This window comes from Pseudophryne corroboree, chromosome 4 (genome assembly GCF_028390025.1).
Source record: "Pseudophryne corroboree isolate aPseCor3 chromosome 4, aPseCor3.hap2, whole genome shotgun sequence".
In the NCBI taxonomy this organism is placed as follows: Eukaryota; Metazoa; Chordata; class Amphibia; order Anura; family Myobatrachidae; genus Pseudophryne; species Pseudophryne corroboree.
This window is the reverse complement of record NC_086447.1, coordinates 546,684,221-546,704,201: the sequence shown is the minus strand read 5'-3', so window position 1 is coordinate 546,704,201 and position 19,981 is coordinate 546,684,221. Positions and strand designations below refer to the sequence as shown.

Below are 19,981 nucleotides of genomic sequence, written 5' to 3'. Positions count from 1 at the left end.
TCAGAGACCCCTCATGCAGTAATATGACTGCCCAGAGCCCCCTCACATTCTAATATGACTGATCAGAGCCCCCTCATGTAGTAATATGACTGTACAGATCCCCCTCGCAATTTAATATGAATGTCCATAGCCCTCTCATAGGGATGCAGTCAATATGCAGGCTGTTGGGATCCCGGCATTCAGGAGACCGATGCCAGAATCTAGACAGCCGGTGAAATACGGACAGCCAGAATCCCGACCATAACCGTATATATATATATCCCACTCGGTTGGTGGGTCTACACCACCAATCGAGTGGGAATAGAACCTGTGACATGCGAGAGGACTCGCTGCCTCGCTGACGGGATTCTGGCAGATGGGATGCCACTGTCCGTATAGGGACAGCCAGCATCCTGTCTGCCGGGATATCATATGTATCCCCTCTCATACCCTAATATGACTGCACAGTGCCACCTCATGTCCTTATATGGTTGTCCATAGCCTCTCACACCGCAATATGACTGCCAGAGCTCCCTCATGCTTTAATATGGTTGCCCAGCGTCCCCTTATGCCCTAATATGACTGTCCATAGCCCCCTCACATAGTAATATGATTGCCCAGAGCCCCCTTACATTCTAATATGACTTCCCAGAGCCCCTTCACGCCCTAATATGACTCCATACTCTAATACCGTATGACTGCCCAGAGCTCCTTATACCCTAATGTGACTGTCCAGAGCCACATTGTACCCTAATATGACTTCCCAGACCAACTCATGCCCTATTATGACTACCCGATGCCTCTTCTTGTCCCAATATGTCTGCCCAGAGCTCCCTCCAATATTGTAAAATGGCTGTCCTGAGCCCCTCACTCCTTTAATATGACTATCTAGATCCACCTTGTACCCTAATATGATTGACCAGATTATCCTAATACCCTAATATGACTGGCCAGAACCTCCTCATAACCTATTATGAGTGCACAAGCCCTAATATGACTGCCCAGATTCCCTCTAACCTTCAGCTTCACCACCAAACTTGATGTTTTTCAAAGACTCCTCTCCCCATATCTCCTCTACTGCAGTGCACAAACACACACGCTGATTCCACATCCCACGATGGAAAGAACACACAACAGTCAGAGGAGACGGGCTGCAGGCATAGGAGGACTGTAGCAGAACAGGCAGTAGCTGGGCTTTGCCAATCAGGAGGCATGATGGGTGTGTGTTAAGGGGAATGGAGACAAAGCTTAATGGCAGCCTGAGAATTTCTGGACACTACCCATCTGGGATAAGCAGACTGCTGGATTCTGGAGAGTCTTTGTGATTACCGGACAGTACAGAGAAATCCTAAATGGGTGGTAACACTACCTCATACAGTAGTCATTTACATTATTTGAGTAGCATTAGAAACCACTAGTGATAGCTTTTATTTGAATGCCAACATTTATGTGAATGCCAGTTGGAATTAAAGTAGTCATTATGCTTTGAGATAACTGAAGATAAAAAAAATCAATTATTATGGCTCAGTTTGAATATTTGTAATATGGAAGTAATTTCTGAAGAAATATATTTTTTATCATAAAGAAATGTTAACCTCTGTTTTTAAGTCCATATTGTACAGTTAGGCAATCAGTTAATTTTGCGTCTACAATACTGTCATTGGGGTCTATTCAATTAGTGGTGGAATTTCCGACATGTCGGAAAAGCAGCGCTTTCCAACTTTTTTAGGTCGAATCTGGATTCGACCTATTCAAGTCCAGTGCTGTTATTCTGACTTGTCGGAAATTCCGACTTGTCGAAAAACACGTGGATCGGCGGATTAGCCACGGATCCAAGTTTTTTGTCAAATTTGCGGGTGTTTTTGGCCCGTTTTCGACAATGCCGATTCGACTTTAAAAGTCAGATTGGCATTGTCAAAAACTGGCAAAAACCTGTTGGAAATGCTCACAAATTGAATAGTGAAGTAAATAAATATACCACATAGTCTAAATGATTTATTTAAACATGCCTTTTTGTCATTTTAGGTTTAATAGATAATTCAGGCATTAAACTGTATTACACTCCCCACACAAGAAAATATGATGCTGGTGTGTTAGAGGCAGGCATTTGGGTCAGCCTATATCACATGATCCCACCAGGTATGCCTGCATTCAGCTCCGAAGGACACTGCACTGTGGAATGTCTGGAAGAGGTGTGTGTGCTGACAGTCATTTTATTAATAAAAGCATTTCAGGAATTATTTCATGCACAGTTGTGCTGCCATTACAATGTTGGTGAATAGCTTTATGGTAGTTGTAGCATGTACTGGATTTGCTAAATTGCACTTTTCTTTAACATGTAATTTTCTGTAAAATACATTTATGTTCATATAATGTATGATTCAAACTGTATTAATAACTATAATATTTATTGTTGCTGGTGATCTGTTTGACTTTATGCAATCATTAAATAAGGCAATATGCAGTTATTCAGAATCATACCAGAAGAAAATGACAGTACTTCTTAGTAGACTGTAAAATAATGGAGCACAAGTGATGTACAGTACAGTATGACATATGTAGTCAGGGCACCAATATTGTCTAAATATCACCGTAACATTCCCTGGAAATACTTGGGTATCCCAAGAAATGACAGATTGGTGCAAACATGATTTCAACTTTGAGAGACCATAGCCCAAGCATTTATATTAAGAGACGCATACAACCTACTATACCTTCCAGCACAGATTTAGACCTTATCATCCACTCATGGATTTTTCCTGGGAATGCTGCATTAGCCTATAGATCTGGTAAAGCAAGAGAACATAGCCACTGTGTGGGTGTGGTTCATAGGGTTCACAGTGTCTAGGTCGACCACTTTTGGTTGACAGTAACTAGGTCGACAGGGATGCTAGGTCGACTGGGTCTCTAGGTCGACATGGTCTAGGTCAACAGGTCAAAAGGTCGAAATTAGTTTTTAATGTTTTTTTGGCGTCGTTTTCTCCGTACAGTGACCGGGAACCTCAATTAGTGCACCGTGTCCCTTCGCATGTCTCGCTTCGCTTGCCATGCTTCAGGCAAGGTGCCTAGCTTCGCTACCTCTGCGCTCGGCACAGGTTACCATTCCCAATTGTAGTCCACGTGGATCGTTAAATATGAAAAAGTAAAAAAAAAAAGAAAAAATTGGAAAAATGCATGTCGACCTTTTGACCTGTCGACCTAGAACATGTCTATCTAGAGACCATGTTGACCTTGACACCATGTCGACCTAGTTACTGTCGACCAATAGTGGTCGACCTAAACATTGTGCAATACTGTCTGCTCTCTCTACAGTGACTATACAGTGATATTTCAGAGTCCTGCTAAAGAAGTCAGCAGCAGTGGGTGGGCATTCCTGAGAATAGCCCATCACTGCTGTGTTAATGTCTGGTAGAGGGGATGTAGGATGGGGATTACACTTGACTGCCAAGTGCCAACAGTGATCGCGATACATTAGGGGCAGAGCCATGGTTGCTTTGTTTATAGTGCAGGCTCCACTGCACTGAAGCAGCCAGGAATGAGTGCAGCCAGGCTGTTTGATCACCGCTGGTCATATTGACCATGACACCCTGGAAAGGAAGTAGAGATGAGCGCCTGAAATTTTTCGGGTTTTGTGTTTTGGTTTTGGGTTCGGTTCCGCGGCCGTGTTTTGGGTTCGACTGCGTTTTGGCAAAACCTCACCGAATTTTTTTTGTCGGATTCGGGTGTGTTTTGGATTCGGGTGTTTTTTTAAAAAAACACTAAAAAACAGCTTAAATCATAGAATTTGGGGGTCATTTTGATCCCATATTATTATTAACCTCAAAAACCATAATTTCCACTCATTTTCAGTCTATTCTGAATACCTCACACCTCACAATATTATTTTTAGTCCTAAAATTTGCACCAAGGTCGCTGGATGACTAAGCTAAGCGACACTAGTGGCCGACACAAACACCTGGCCCATCTAGGAGTGGCACTGCAGTGTCACGCAGGATGTCCCTTCCAAAAAACCCTCCCCAATCAGCACATGACGCAAAGAAAAAAAGAGGCGCAATGAGGTAGCTGACTGTGTGAGTAAGATAAGCGACCCTAGTGGCCGACACAAACACCGGGCCCATTTAGGAGTGGCACTGCAGTGTCACGCAGGATGTCCCTTCCAAAAAACCCTCCCCAATCAGCACATGACGCAAAGAAAAAAAGAGGCGCAATGAGGTAGCTGACTGTGTGAGTAAGATTAGCGACCCTAGTGGCCGACACAAACACCGGGCCCATTTAGGAGTGGCACTGCAGTGTCACGCAGGATGTCCCTTCCAAAAAACCCTCCCCAATCAACACATGACGCAAAGAAAAAAAGAGGCGCAATGAGGTAGCTGACTGTGTGAGTAAGATTAGCGACCCTAGTGGCCGACACAAACACCGGGCCCATTTAGGAGTGGCACTGCAGTGTCACGCAGGATGTCCCTTCCAAAAAACCCTCCCCAATCAGCACATGACGCAAAGAAAAAAAGAGGCGCAATGAGGTAGCTGACTGTGTGAGTAAGATTAGCGACCCTAGTGGCCGACACAAACACCGGGCCCATTTAGGAGTGGCACTGCAGTGTCACGCAGGATGTCCCTTCCAAAAAACCCTCCCCAATCAGCACATGACGCAAAGAAAAAAAGAGGCGCAATGAGGTAGCTGACTGTGTGAGTAAGATTAGCGACCCTATTGGCCGACACAAACACCGGGCCCATTTAGGAGTGGCACTGCAGTGTCACGCAGGATGTCCCTTCCAAAAAACCCTCCCCAAACAGCACATGACGCAAAGAAAAATAAAAGAAAAAAGAGGTGCAAGATGGAATTGTCCTTGGGCCCTCCCACCCACCCTTATGTTGTATAAACAAAACAGGACATGCACACTTTAACCAACCCATCATTTCAGTGACAGGGTCTGCCACACGACTGTGACTGATATGACGGGTTGGTTTGGACCCCCCCCAAAAAAGAAGCAATTAATCTCTCCTTGCACAAACTGGCTCTACAGAGGCAAGATGTCCACCTCATCATCACCCTCCGATATATCACCGTGTACATCCCCCTCCTCACAGATTATCAATTCGTCCCCACTGGAATCCACCATCTCAGCTCCCTGTGTACTTTGTGGAGGCAATTGCTGCTGGTCAATGTCTCCGCGGAGGAATTGATTATAATTCATTTTAATGAACATCATCTTCTCCACATTTTCTGGATGTAACCTCGTACGCCGATTGCTGACAAGGTGAGCGGCGGCACTAAACACTCTTTCGGAGTACACACTTGTGGGAGGGCAACTTAGGTAGAATAAAGCCAGTTTGTGCAATGGCCTCCAAATTGCCTCTTTTTCCTGCCAGTATAAGTATGGACTGTGTGACGTGCCTACTTGGATGCGGTCACTCATATAATCCTCCACCATTCTTTCAATGGTGAGAGAATCATATGCAGTGACAGTAGACGACATGTCCGTAATCGTTGTCAGGTCCTTCAGTCCGGACCAGATGTCAGCATCAGCAGTCGCTCCAGACTGCCCTGCATCACCGCCAGCGGGTGGGCTCGGAATTCTGAGCCTTTTCCTCGCACCCCCAGTTGCGGGAGAATGTGAAGGAGGAGATGTTGACAGGTCGCGTTCCGCTTGACTTGACAATTTTCTCACCAGCAGGTCTTTCAACCCCAGCAGACTTGTGTCTGCCGGAAAGAGAGATCCAAGGTAGGCTTTAAATCTAGGATCGAGCACAGTGGCCAAAATGTAGTGCTCTGATTTCAACAGATTGACCACCCGTGAATCCTTGTTAAGCGAATTAAGGGCTCCATCCACAAGTCCCACATGCCTAGCGGAATCGCTCCGTGTTAGCTCCTCCTTCAATGTCTCCAGCTTCTTCTGCAAAAGCCTGATGAGGGGAATGACCTGACTCAGGCTGGCAGTGTCTGAACTGACTTCACGTGTGGCAAGTTCAAAGGGCATCAGAACCTTGCACAACGTTGAAATCATTCTCCACTGCGCTTGAGACAGGTGCATTCCACCTCCTATATCGTGCTCAATTGTATAGGCTTGAATGGCCTTTTGCTGCTCCTCCAACCTCTGAAGCATATAGAGGGTTGAATTCCACCTCGTTACCACTTCTTGCTTCAGATGATGGCAGGGCAGGTTCAGTAGTTTTTGGTGGTGCTCCAGTCTTCTGTACGTGGTGCCTGTACGCCGAAAGTGTCCCGCAATTTTTCTGGCCACCGACAGCATCTCTTGCACGCCCCTGTCGTTTTTTAAATAATTCTGCACCACCAAATTCAAGGTATGTGCAAAACATGGGACGTGCTGGAATTTGCCCATATTTAATGCACACACAATATTGCTGGCGTTGTCCGATGCCACAAATCCACAGGAGAGTCCAATTGGGGTAAGCCATTCCGCGATGATCTTCCTCAGTTGCCGTAAGAGGTTTTCAGCTGTGTGCGTATTCTGGAAACCGGTGATACAAAGCGTAGCCTGCCTAGGAAAGAGTTGGCGTTTGCGAGATGCTGCTACTGGTGCCGCCGCTGCTGTTCTTGCGGCGGGAGTCCATACATCTACCCAGTGGGCTGTCACAGTCATATAGTCCTGACCCTGCCCTGCTCCACTTGTCCACATGTCCGTGGTTAAGTGGACATTGGGTACAACTGCATTTTTTAGGACACTGGTGAGTCTTTTTCTGACGTCCGTGTACATTCTCGGTATCGCCTGCCTAGAGAAGTGGAACCTAGATGGTATTTGGTAACGGGGGCACACTGCCTCAATAAATTGTCTAGTTCCCTGTGAACTAACGGCGGATACCGGACGCACGTCTAACACCAACATAGTTGTCAAGGCCTCAGTTATCCGCTTTGCAGCAGGATGACTGCTGTGATATTTCATCTTCCTCGCAAAGGACTGTTGAACAGTCAATTGCTTACTGGAAGTAGTACAAGTGGGCTTACGACTTCCCCTCTGGGATGACCATCGACTCCCAGCAGCAACAACAGCAGCGCCAGCAGCAGTAGGCGTTACACGCAAGGATGCATCGGAGGAATCCCAGGCAGGAGAGGACTCGTCAGAATTGCCAGTGACATTGCCTGCAGGACTATTGGCATTCCTGGGGAAGGAGGAAATTGACACTGAGGGAGTTGGTGGGGTGGTTTGCGTGAGCTTGGTTACAAGAGGAAGGGATTTACTGGTTAGTGGACTGCTTCCGCTGTCACCCAAAGTTTTTGAACTTGTCACTGACTTATTATGAATGCGCTGCAGGTGACGTATAAGGGAGGATGTTCCGAGGTGGTTAACGTCCTTACCCCTACTTATTACAGCTTGACAAAGGGAACACACGGCTTGACACCTGTTGTCCGCATTTCTGTTGAAATAGTTCCACATCGAAGAGCTGATTTTTTTGGTATTTTCACCAGGCATGTCAACGGCCATATTCCTCCCACGGACAACAGGTGTCTCCCCGGGTGCCTGACTTAAACAAACCACCTCACCATCAGAATCCTCCTGGTCAATTTCCTCCCCAGCGCCAGCAACACCCATATCCTCCTCATCCTGGTGTACTTCAACACTGACATCTTCAATCTGACTATCAGGAACTGGACTGCGGGTGCTCCTTCCAGCACTTGCAGGGGGCGTGCAAATGGTGGAAGGCGCATGCTCTTCACGTCCAGTGTTGGGAAGGTCAGGCATCGCAACCGACACAATTGGACTCTCCTTGTGGATTTGGGATTTCGAAGAACGCACAGTTCTTTGCGGTGCTACTGCTTTTGCCAGCTTGAGTCTTTTCATTTTCTAGCGAGAGGCTGAGTGCCTCCATCCTCATGTGAAGCTGAACCACTAGCCATGAACATAGGCCAGGGCCTCAGCCGTTCCTTGCCACTCCGTGTGGTAAATGGCATATTGGCAAGTTTACGCTTCTCCTCCGACAATTTTATTTTAGGTTTTGGAGTCCTTTTTTTACTGATATTTGGTGTTTTGGATTTGACATGCTCTGTACTATGACATTGGGCATCGGCCTTGGCAGACGACGTTGCTGGCATTTCATCGTCTCGGCCATGACTAGTGGCAGCAGCTTCAGCACGAGGTGGAAGTGGATCTTGATCTTTCCCTAATTTTGGAACCTCAACATTTTTGTTCTCCATATTTTAATAGGCACAACTAAAAGGCACCTCAGGTAAACAATGGAGATGGATGGATACTAGTATACTTATGGATGGACTGCCGAGTGCCGACACAGAGGTAGCTACAGCCGTGAACTACCGTACTGTGTCTGCTGCTAATATAGACTGGTTGATAAAGAGATGTCGTAGTATGTATGTATGAAGAAGAAAGAAAAAAAAACCACGGTTAGGTGGTATACAATTATGGACGGACTGCCGTGTGCCGACACAGAGGTAGCCACAGCCGTGAACTACCGTACTGTACTGTGTCTGCTGCTAATATAGACTGGTTGATAAAGAGATGTCGTAGTATGTATGTATGAAGAAGAAAGAAAAAAAAACCACGGGTAGGTGGTATACAATTATGGACGGACTGCCGAGTGCCGACACAGAGGTAGCCACAGCCGTGAACTACCGTACTGTACTGTGTCTGCTGCTAATATAGACTGGTTGATAAAGAGATGTAGTAGTATGTATGTATAAAGAAGAAAGAAAAAAAAACCACGGGTAGGTGGTATACAATTATGGACGGACTGCCGAGTGCCGACACAGAGGTAGCCACAGCCGTGAACTACCGTACTGTACTGTGTCTGCTGCTAATATAGACTGGTTGATAAAGAGATGTCGTAGTATGTATGTATGAAGAAGAAAGAAAAAAAAACCACGGTTAGGTGGTATACAATTATGGACGGACTGCCGAGTGCCGACACAGAGGTAGCCACAGCCGTGAACTACCGTACTGTACTGTGTCTGCTGCTAATATAGACTGGTTGATAAAGAGATGTCGTAGTATGTATGTATAAAGAAGAAGAAAAAACCACGGTTAGGTGGTATACAATTATGGACGGACTGCCGAGTGACGACACAGAGGTAGCCACAGCCGTGAACTACCGTACTGTACTGTGTCTGCTGCTAATATAGACTGGTTGATAAAGAGATGTAGTAGTATGTATGTATAAAGAAGAAAGAAAAAAAAACCACGGGTAGGTGGTATACAATTATGGATGGACTGCCGAGTGCCGACACAGAGGTAGCTACAGCCGTGAACTACCGTACTGTGTCTGCTGCGACTGGATGATAAATAATGATATAAAAAATATATATATATCACTACTGCAGCCGGACAGGTATATATATTATATAATGACGGACCTGCTGGACACTGTCTGTCAGCAGAATGAGTTTTTTATAGAATTAAAAAAAAAACACCACACAAGTGAAGTCACACGACGAGTGTTTAACTTTTTCAGGCAATCACAATATAGTATACTACTAACTATACTGGTGGTCAGTGTGGTCAGGTCACTGGTCAGTCACACTGGCAGTGGCACTCCTGCAGCAAAAGTGTGCACTGTTTAATTTTAATATAATATGTACTCCTGGCTCCTGCTATAACCTATAACTGGCACTGCAGTGCTCCCCAGTCTCCCCCACAATTATAAGCTGTGTGAGCTGAGCACAGTCAGATATATAATATATACATAGATGATGCAGCACACTGGGCTGAGCAGTGCACACAGATATGGTATGTGACTGTCTTGTACTCCTGGCTCCTGCTATAACCTATAACTGGCACTGCAGTGCTCCCCAGTCTCCCCCACAATTATAAGCTGTGTGAGCTGAGCACAGTCAGATATATAATATATACATAGATGATGCAGGCATGCAGCACACTGGGCTGAGCAGTGCACACAGATATGGTATGTGACTGAGTCACTGTGTGTACCGTTTTTTTCAGGCAGAGAACGGATATATTAAATAAAACAACTGCACTGCTGGTGGTCACTGTGGTCAGTCACTAAACTCTGCACTCTCTTCTACAGTATCAGCCTCAGGTCAATCTCTCTCTCTCTCTTCTAATCTAAATGGAGAGGACGCCAGCCACGTCCTCTTCCTATCAATCTCAATGCACGTGTGAAAATGGCGGCGACGCGCGGCTCCTTATATAGAATCCGAGTCTCGCGATAGAATCCGAGCCTCGCGAGAATCCGACAGCGTCATGATGACGTTCGGGCGCGCTCGGGTTAACCGAGCAAGGCGGGAAGATCCGAGTCGCTCGGACCCGTGAAAAAAAACATGAAGTTCGTGCGGGTTCGGATTCAGAGAAACCGAACCCGCTCATCTCTAAAAGGAAGCCTCAGCTACCATGAGCCATAGCTGCTCTGTTTACAGTGCTGTTTCGGCTGCTCTGTAGCCACTAAGCGGTGGTAGTGCTGGCTTGCCCATTCACTTTGATCAGCAGTGTTCAGGACTCGCTGAGTGTGGAGCCGTAGGAAGATTATGTTCTGACAGCCTCCAAATGGGCGTTTCAAGCTGGTTGCATCAGATGCGATCATGTCAGGCAAATGGTTAAGTCAAATGAAGTAACTCTGAACATAGATGTGTAAAGACTCTAGGATAGGGGTTGCGACAACCCAGTTTTTTCCAGTTGTTTTATTGGTGCATATAAGATGCACGTTTTAAATAAGAAAGACACTTGGGGTAGCCAAGTCACCCAGGCCCTGTTATGAAAATAAGTAAAATAGGGGCTGTTAGCCATGACTATAGCCAAAGTGTAATACTGTTTTTTCACCAAATCCCCGGGTCCGACCCAGATTTTTTGCATGGCATTTTGCTGGATCTCACTTGCCAATGTTCCCGTTTCCACTATACTGTATTCCCGGGTTTTTCCTGGGCTGATACAGTTTCCACTAAATAATGGAAAACCCTGGACACTGGGACAACAGCACAGCCCCTTAGATGGGACACAGTGACAGCACAGCTACTTAGGTGGACAGCGCTCTCTGAGGTCTTTTGGTGCTCTATACAGTATGTATATATATATATATATATATATATATATATATGGGCTAATTTTATATTTAATATTTTTGGCAGCATGTGGGGCACAGTGGTTAGCACTGCTGATTTACAGCATTGGGGTTCTGGGTTCAGTTTCAACCAGAAACCTATCTAAATGAAGTTTGTATGTTCTCATTGGGTTTGTGTGGGCTTCCTCCTGGTGCTCCAGCTTCCTCCTACAATCCCCCCAAAAAAACATACTGGTAGATAATTTGGCGTGATAAAATTAACACGGAAAAATATGTATTTAATCATAAACAACATCAGATATCTTGCTATAGAATTTCTTGCTATAAGTTTGCTATCTATGGTACTTATTTATAAATATTATGTAGTGCAACAAGGGTAGTTATTACCTGAATTGATGCTGAAATGAAACTTTATAGAATATTTTGCACAATAATCCTTACTACAACAACCTCAACAGTTTGTTTAATTGATGGAGTTATGAAATGTAGAAGTGAAGAAATAGTCTGCAGGATAAGCAGGAAGTCCCCCTACACAGACCAGATGTGCGTTACATGCAAAGTATGCTATCCATTCACAATAAAGGATGTGTTCTTTTAATGATCAATGTCACTCAAGCACTTGGAGAATTTGTCACTTGGAGACTTTAAACAAAAGTCTTTTGTTCCATCTTCACCATGACCAGACTCGGGCAGGGACATTTTACTGGCAACCATGTTGTAGAAAATGAATGAAGACAGCTGCAGGATAATATAATATGTATTTAATTTTTGTCAGGCTCTAAATCATGAAAATCCAGATGGGATCAATGTGTTTGCTGTTCTTCTCCATGCTCACGAAGCAGGACAAGTTCTCCGTGCGCGTCACTTTAGGAAAGGAGAAGAGCAGGAGCTGCTTGCATATGATGAGGCGTTCGACTTCAACTTTCAGGAGTTCAAGTATCTAGAGAAAGAACGGACCATTCTGCCTGTATGTATACTGTTGTTTAGTCTGGCACATGCACAAATGCAGGAATTTCCAGGTGTGACATCATTGCACCATCCTATGTGACTGTTTTATGTATACACTATGGGGGTGATTCAGACCTGATCGCTGGGCTGCAAACTTTGCTGTCCTGCGTTCGGATAGTTGCCGTCTCCAGGGTGAGTGTAAATTCCCTGTACAAGTGTACGATCCTATGTGTACGCAGAGCTGCAAAAATCCACTTTGTGCAGTCTCTGCGCAGCCCAAGACTTACTCCTACAGTGCGATAGAATCAGGCTGATCGGGGCCGGAGCTGACGTCAGACACCCGCCCTGAAAACACTTGGTAACGCCTGCGTTTTTCCGGACACTCCCAATAAACGTTCACTTACCATCCACAAACAGGTTCCTTCAGGCAATCACCTTGCAAACGCCCGTGCATCTGATTTTTCGCGCCATCCTGTCACTGACCAGTGATGCCATTTGTTGCTGTCCGACGTGCATGCGCATTGCGGTGCATACGCCTGCGCAGTTACTAACTGATCGCCCGCTGTGTGAAAATGCACAGCAGCAATCAGGTCTGAATCACCCCCTATGGCACCTGTACCGTATAGAAAATTGACATAAAATGACTTTTGTGAACAGAGCTGCACAAACCTTTAATATTAATTAAACTGTCATTTCCCAGTGTTGTAGTTAAAAGGGTTTGTGTATTGATCACTTGAATTTCACAGTGATCAGATGGTTTTATTAGTTATCCAATTTAGAGTTGAGCAGTTTTGTTTTGCTGAAAATCAAACACGCTCGATCAACAATGGATCTCGTATCTAAAATCCGAATCTTACGTGTTTTGAATTGCATGTAAGTACCTTTCTAGTTCCTAATGACTCAGGTACCATTTCACAACTGACTGGAAATGAATGTTATTGATGTTAATATTGTACGGGCAGTTGGCGGGTCGCCGGTACTACACACAGCCAGACATGGTGATATATCTACAAGATATATCACTATCAGCTGTGCTGCAGGGCCGCCCTGACATGTCTGCCAACAGTGGCGTCACTTCCCCTGATGACGCCCAGTGCAGCTGGCTGTGAAAAGGTGAGTGTGGCCTCATATGAGGGGCATAGCTTAATGGAGGGCCTCATGACCCAAATGCCCATATTAGATACTTTGGGGATTCGGGAGATGCGGGCTGCTCCGCGGGGAGTGTAGTGGCTGCAGTGGCAGCTCCTACGTAGTGACAGAAGCCAGGTAATACACGTAATGTTACAGTGCAGCACTTGGCTCCTGTCACTAAGCAGGAGTTGGAACTTTGGTGTCACCCCTTGACAGGTTAAACCCAGGTGTGGCCTGCACCCCCCCTTGTGATGCCACTGTCTGGGAACAATATCGTGCACAGACTTACCGGGTTTACACACCTGCCAATCTGCTTGCAAGATATTTTATATTTATAGCACAAATAAGTATAGCGACCAGTGTGAACCAAGCTTGTTGCTTCCAGTTTTATATATGTGAAGAGCACATTTTCAGCGTAAAAACGCTTGGTGGAGCCGAGTAGTATGGGACATGAGGTGCAGAGAGGAGCAATTCAGAGTGATCTGAACCACTGTAGGTACAATAAGGGGCGTGTTCACATATTTAAAACAGAAGTAGACTTGTACAGAAATACAGATACACCTGTGGCTGCATCACTTGTGGATGCCTGAGGGCTGTTGCAAATACCCACTTCTGATTGGCTGATTATGGATTAACCTCTGATTATGAATTAACACTGAGCAGATTTTTATATAAATCGAACCTAATAGCAAATGCAATCTCACTATCACAATATGTAATAAATGATTCTTGTGCTTATGACCTGATTAGCTGTAGCTGTATACACCTGATGTTAATCTACAGCATATGCTAATATTGCAGATTTGGATACTGTTTTTATGCCCATCATAAGCCCTATGTGCCTGAATGGTTGCAGCAGTCCACCCGAGTTTGGCCGAGGTGCGGAATTCCGGCTGAAGTCAGACATTTTCTTTAAAGACAAATTCAAAAATGTTGGCTGTGGGCACTAGTGTGCTGATTGAGTGATATTCGGTAGGCAAATGCATATACCTAGTAAATCACAGAAATACCATCACAGGCTGCAGCTACTAAATTTTGAGGCGCTGTAACTCAAAAAACAAAAAATACATAAAAATAGAGAAGCGCTATCCGCAACGATATTAATTAATTCAATAAAATGTAATGCAAATAATGTATAAAAACAGACTATACAACATAAATTCTAAAAACATGAAGCTATATTCCAATTGATAACTGAAAAATTAGTTTTAGACATTATTTGCATTACATTTTATTGAATTCATTGATATTGTCACGGACAGCACTTCTATTTTTTATGTATATAATTTTATAACGGGGCAATCACTTACAAGTCATGGTTTTGCCTTGTAAGTGATTGCCCTTTTAAAAAGCGTCTGAACTCGGGCGGTATTGCATCCCAGCCAGCATTAGAATAGGAGTTCTGTAATTATTATGCATTGCTTTGCTGATATATTGTTTGTAAGAATAGGCTAAAGTTAGAATTTAGTTTACAGTATATAATTATATTTGTACTTGTTACTGGAGACAGTTCAGACCTCAGGATATTCAGCACAGACCACATTGCAACCCTTTTTTATACTGGTGTTGACAGCGGAACAGTGAGACATTAATGGGCCGATTTATCACCATCCGCATCTCAGGATACAGATGTCGTGATAAAATGGACTAAACTTGCAATGCAATTATTGTATACATATCTCTCCCTCTCCTCTGCAGCATTAGCTTGGCATTTTTCACAAAAAATACCCAGAGTTCCTGCTGCGCATGTACCATGGCCGCTACTGTAGCCACTACTGCAGCCACTGAATCCTGTGTGCTGCTGTGACCCCCGGGGCGGTAAAGCAGGAGGACACGATGACCGGCAGCCTTCACTGAGCATTGATCTCTGGCCCTGGGTCACTGAAAGTTTTGTAGAAGTAGGGATATTGCAATCATTCCTGTGATTACTCCAGCTGAGACTGGTGTAATTACCACAGGGCACATTGTGTGTGTGTGTTTTGTTTTGTTATTTAACTTTTTTTTTTTTTTGTAAATTTGCCCAGATTGTATTTCCCATTCTAAGTATGGGAAATGCGATCTGATTACTAAAACAATGTGAATTAAAGAGTTTGGAGCAGTTTTCCATGAAAATAATGGGAAAAGTGTGTGCATGTGCAGAAAGGGTCCTACCACCGCATAGCAGGGGTGCAAAAGCCTCTACCTGATTGACATGCAGAGGAGTTCGCTAGGAGGGATGGGGGCTTGTCGACCCAATTTTCCAGGAGTGGTGAGGCCAAGCACTGTGTCGAGGACGCAATTGCAATGCTTACTGAATTAGGACCTGTCAGAGCCATGCTTGAAATTGGCACAAAGCTGAATTTGAACAGTTCGCACTTATCAGGGCCAGCATATAGATTATTCCAGTGCTGGCAGGTGGGAATCCCTGGCATGGAATAATGCATTCTCATAATGGCATGTATTTTTATCTTGGGTTAGCCTACATCATTTATTGGATACTGTAATAGTCTATATGTTTCATATATGGTAATACAGTAGCAAAGCCCTCTGCTTGCATAATGAAGCTGATGTTGCTACATCTAAAAGTCTGATCTTTATAAAATAGTTGTGATCAGACCTCCAAAAACACTGCAATGAGCTAGCGAATGTGCTGGGGACTTACAGTATGTACAGCTGTCACTGTGTGACTCCTTTGGGTCCTACATGCCGTGTCGGACTGGGGCATGTAGGGCCCACCGGGGGAATGTAGTGGTATGGGCCCATGTTTAGGGGTGTGGCCAGTCTGCAGAGGGGGTGTGGCCTGCCACCACATTGGTTTGACTAACCATTAGAGAGTGCAACATCTTGGCCCCTTCAGTAAATTCAGCTACTGCATGCATGATAATGTACCAGATTAATAACAGATTGATAACAGCAATGCACTGTAGAAAATACACCATATTCCAGTATAAGGTAACATATGTATAATGTAGAATTCAAGTGCACAGTCTGGAACCTGATCCCTAGAGCAGGAGGTGGGGCCCCAGGCAGTGGGGCCCACCGGTGGTTTCCCCCGTGTACCCCTGTGGGCAAGCCCAAGCCTGCCTACATGTCAGACAACTGTAATGTACCAGGTACGTAACGTAGACATAGAGGAAACCTTCGGCCATATAGAGGGATGCATTTCCTATGAGGGATAATCAAATTTAAGTTAACTTTAATGCCAGAAAACTGTTGGGTTTATGTTATTTGCAATATGTAGCATAAATGGAACCCAAACTTCACATATACTATATACTGTCTAATGAAATCTTAACATACTGTATGTGTTAATGTATTTCCAGGGAGATAATATAATCACTGAATGTCAATACAACACACAAAGCCGATCCACAATGACATGGGTAAGACAACTCAATGTACTGCGATCTGTGAGAAGCCATATGCTAACGTGAGCATAGTAAAGCGAGCTCTGCATTTTATAGTATACATTTAAAATATTTGATACTGAAATATTATCATAGGTTATTTTGAATAGACTGTTGTTGAGCTTGGTTTGAAAACAACATAAATATAAACCAATGTCATAACTGCTGCTGTGTTCAGCCAAGCATTTTCTTCACAGTATTCACTAAATTCCCTTCTTGCTAGGTATACATATTTATGAGTATTTATATTGAATAGCATGGGAAACATACCATTGACTAACTCCTTTTAGCCTCTGCTGATAAAAGTTGCAAGAACTTGACAATTGCCTGGGAAATGAAATCGGTAACTGGCATGAAAGCAGGAGTTTGTAGGGAGAAGTAATAGGTAATGTAGCCATCTGACCCACTGCCAGTAACATTTGCCCTGCTCTGATTAATGTAATTGTTTCTTAATGCTCTAAAAAAAACAAAAACTCTTGGCGTGTCAGTGTTACAGTACAGTATATGGACTTTTCTAGGATTGTGATGGGTTGATAAGGTGAGGTGATGGTGATAAGGGTGAGCATACAGTTCCAAGCAGTTGGCTCTGATTTGGATTTTGGACTTTAAAGCAAGAGGCCACATTATAACTTGATAATAATCACAGTGATAGCCTGGTGTAACTTTAGAGTTGTAGGTCCATTTTTCCCATAGGGAAATCTAAGCTTTCACCCACAGTCCAGCAGATGTAATGTAAACTATTATTGTAGGTGATGCAAGGTGATGCTCTATGCAAGGATAAAATATATGTTTACAAATTTGACTGAAATGATATTGTGACAAGGATCACATAAACAGCAGGTTTACTCTTTCTCCAGCAGTTAGGTCACTCACATGGTTGTAACAGAAGTTCACAGCAGGTTACAGGTTAAATCATAACATGCCATGTTGTGACATTCAACAATGGTATAGACTTCATTGGCTCCAAACATAAACCCAGACCCCTAGCCTATCGCCTGGCCAGCTTGTCCAGCATCAGGAGCATTATCCCTGTGTACTGGCAGCTTTCTTAAAGGCAGCTAACATGTGCTACTCATCGTTTTGGCTGCAGTGTATTCCTGACCTCAAGGAAAATCTGGACTGGACCCATGTTCAACTGCTGTTAGATACTTAAACAGGGAAATCCTGCTTCCCTGCCACAATATAAAATAAAGAAAAGCACATGATATTTAAACACAAACAGTATAGCCTGTGACCTGGCTTGTAAATAGGTACTGATATGATCCAATGAATGTAGGAATCACTGTGACTATGAGATCCTATACCTATTAATAAAAAATATGCTATTAGTACTATAGCATGTGTGTGTCACTTTCTCTCTCTGTGTCCCAGACACAGAAAGTGTTATGCAAGTACTATGTGATGCTAATGTACTCATTATAAAAATGATCAAAAGGACAGTATGCTTCACTCCTGTGGTAACTCTAGGAAAAGCCCCCCTCACGCCTCTTTCCTTCTTGCCCGATTTTTATCATTTTGCAATCCTCCCTCGTCTAAGAGTCCTTGACTACATCTGACCTATGCTGCACTGCAATGGAGGGTTTAACGCAGAATTTAATATCAACCATCATCCCTGCGACCACAAATAAATTGTCGTCCATCAAACATGACAGAGCTAACCACTTCCTCAATATCAATATTATTTTAACAACAGCTATTGCTAAGAGTAAAGATTTAATTGTTTTTCGTCCTAGGGCAGATGACAAAGAGCAGGGAGCTATTCAGAGAACAGTGATTATTACAAATACATCCTCCTCATTTCACATTTCTAACATTGTAGACAGTACAGTTATTAACTTTGAATTATACCTAGAGGGGAAAAAACATAAAACATGAAGATTAATTAATATAAAACAGACTTTACTATAAATTTCTGCTACTAAAACAATAATGTTTTAAATTCAGGCAGACACTTGGGGACATGTCTACTTAAATTGCATTGTATAGGTACAGTAGTAAAAGTACACCTAAATTATGTACATTAGTAACCGTATACTCATGTACAGTAATTCATATGGTATAAATGTTCATTTTCTGAATATGATACCATATTTTAAAATCTTCATGAACAGTTGCGTTTTATAAGGTATATGAATCTCCTTTGTATAGCATAAGGATATGAGAAATGATTTGGAGTTATATTGGGAACCGAGCAAACTCATGAGAAGGGAGGTGTGTTTAAACCTCTAAGATAGGGGGATGGCAGTGGTGCTTGTCAATCATTTGTTGTAGCCTATGGCAGGAAGGGGCGTGTCAGTAAGAAAAGGGTAAGAAAGGGACTTTGGAGTTATATACTTTAATCAGTGCATTTAGTCTACAACTTTGTGTGTTTATACAGCCATGAAACTTCAGAGACGTCTAATATTCTTATAACTGACGTTACAAACCTATTGATATAAGATCTGCCTGAAAGTAATTGCCCTCCAGCACATTACAAGACCAGTGTGGGAATCAATTGTTCAGTACACTCTCATTAAATCCAAAAATCACTGTAGCTAGTATTTGGCACCTTTTTCCATCACCAGACAAGATGTCAATTGTTGTCTGTATTTTTTCAGGGTGGCCTCAGTACAAGGGATGAAATGTGTCTTTCCTTTTTGATATATTACCCAAAAATCAATCTTGCCCGATGTGAAAGCATCCCGGAAATAAACGAACAGCTTCAGTTCATTGGCATAAAGGAAATATATAAACCAGTCACGTAAGTAAAGACAGTGTACTACTAGCACATGTGTTTGATTTAAAACAATGTTGGTTTTTAAGAATTTACTTTATAAAACTAAAATCTGACCAGATCATCTGTAAACAATATACTTTTAGTGGACAGTGTTGTTGAATGGAAAGTGTCTGTGCTGGAGATCATTTATCTGTCCTTGTGTTCAATATACCCATGTGGAGCGCTGCGATATTGGTAGCTAGAAGATTGTGTTAGCTGACTCTCTGTGTTAGCTGACTCTCTGATGTGATTGTTCTCTTGTGACATGTCCATAGAGATCTGCTCACATGTGTGGATTCTGTGGCATGAATCCTATAAATTATAATTGTATTTATATAGGATGTTTTTCTCCCAGTAGGACTCTATGCATTTGCAGATTGAAAAACATAAGATATATAAGACATATATAGCAGTGGAATCAGTATGAAATACCGATGGCAGGGATGCCAGCCGTCGGTATACCAACAGCGGCATCCCGGCTACCAGGATGCCGGCAGCAGGGCAAGTGCTAGGTTATATTCTCACTCTATGGGTGTTGTGGACACACATAGATAGAGAAAAGCCTGTGGCGCGGGAATTGTAATGTGCGGGATCCCGTCATCGGCATTGTGATCAACGGGATCCCATGCGGCGGTATCCTCACCGCTTCCCATAGCAGTGATTCCGACACATACATATATGAATGAGGTATTAATTACAGGACCGAATTTAAGGGCCATATAGTATTGGTGTTGAAAATGAACAAGGGAGTATTGAGAGAAGAAGAGAAGGTGTGACCAGTGCTGTTTAGGCATGTACATCC

General features: G+C 43.6%; 1 protein-coding gene across 1 annotated transcript in view; it reads left to right on the top strand.

Moving 5' to 3' along the window:
• The window catches only part of MOXD1 (monooxygenase DBH like 1), a 193,168-nt gene that overhangs the window by 133,853 nt on the left and 39,334 nt on the right, over nt 1-19,981 (top strand). Inside the window, exons 7-10 of the mRNA XM_063919716.1 lie at nt 2,005-2,171; nt 11,735-11,926; nt 16,341-16,400; nt 19,022-19,164. Coding sequence (XP_063775786.1) covers nt 2,005-2,171; nt 11,735-11,926; nt 16,341-16,400; nt 19,022-19,164 — 562 coding nt within the window. The remainder of the gene's footprint in view (nt 1-2,004; nt 2,172-11,734; nt 11,927-16,340; nt 16,401-19,021; nt 19,165-19,981) is intronic.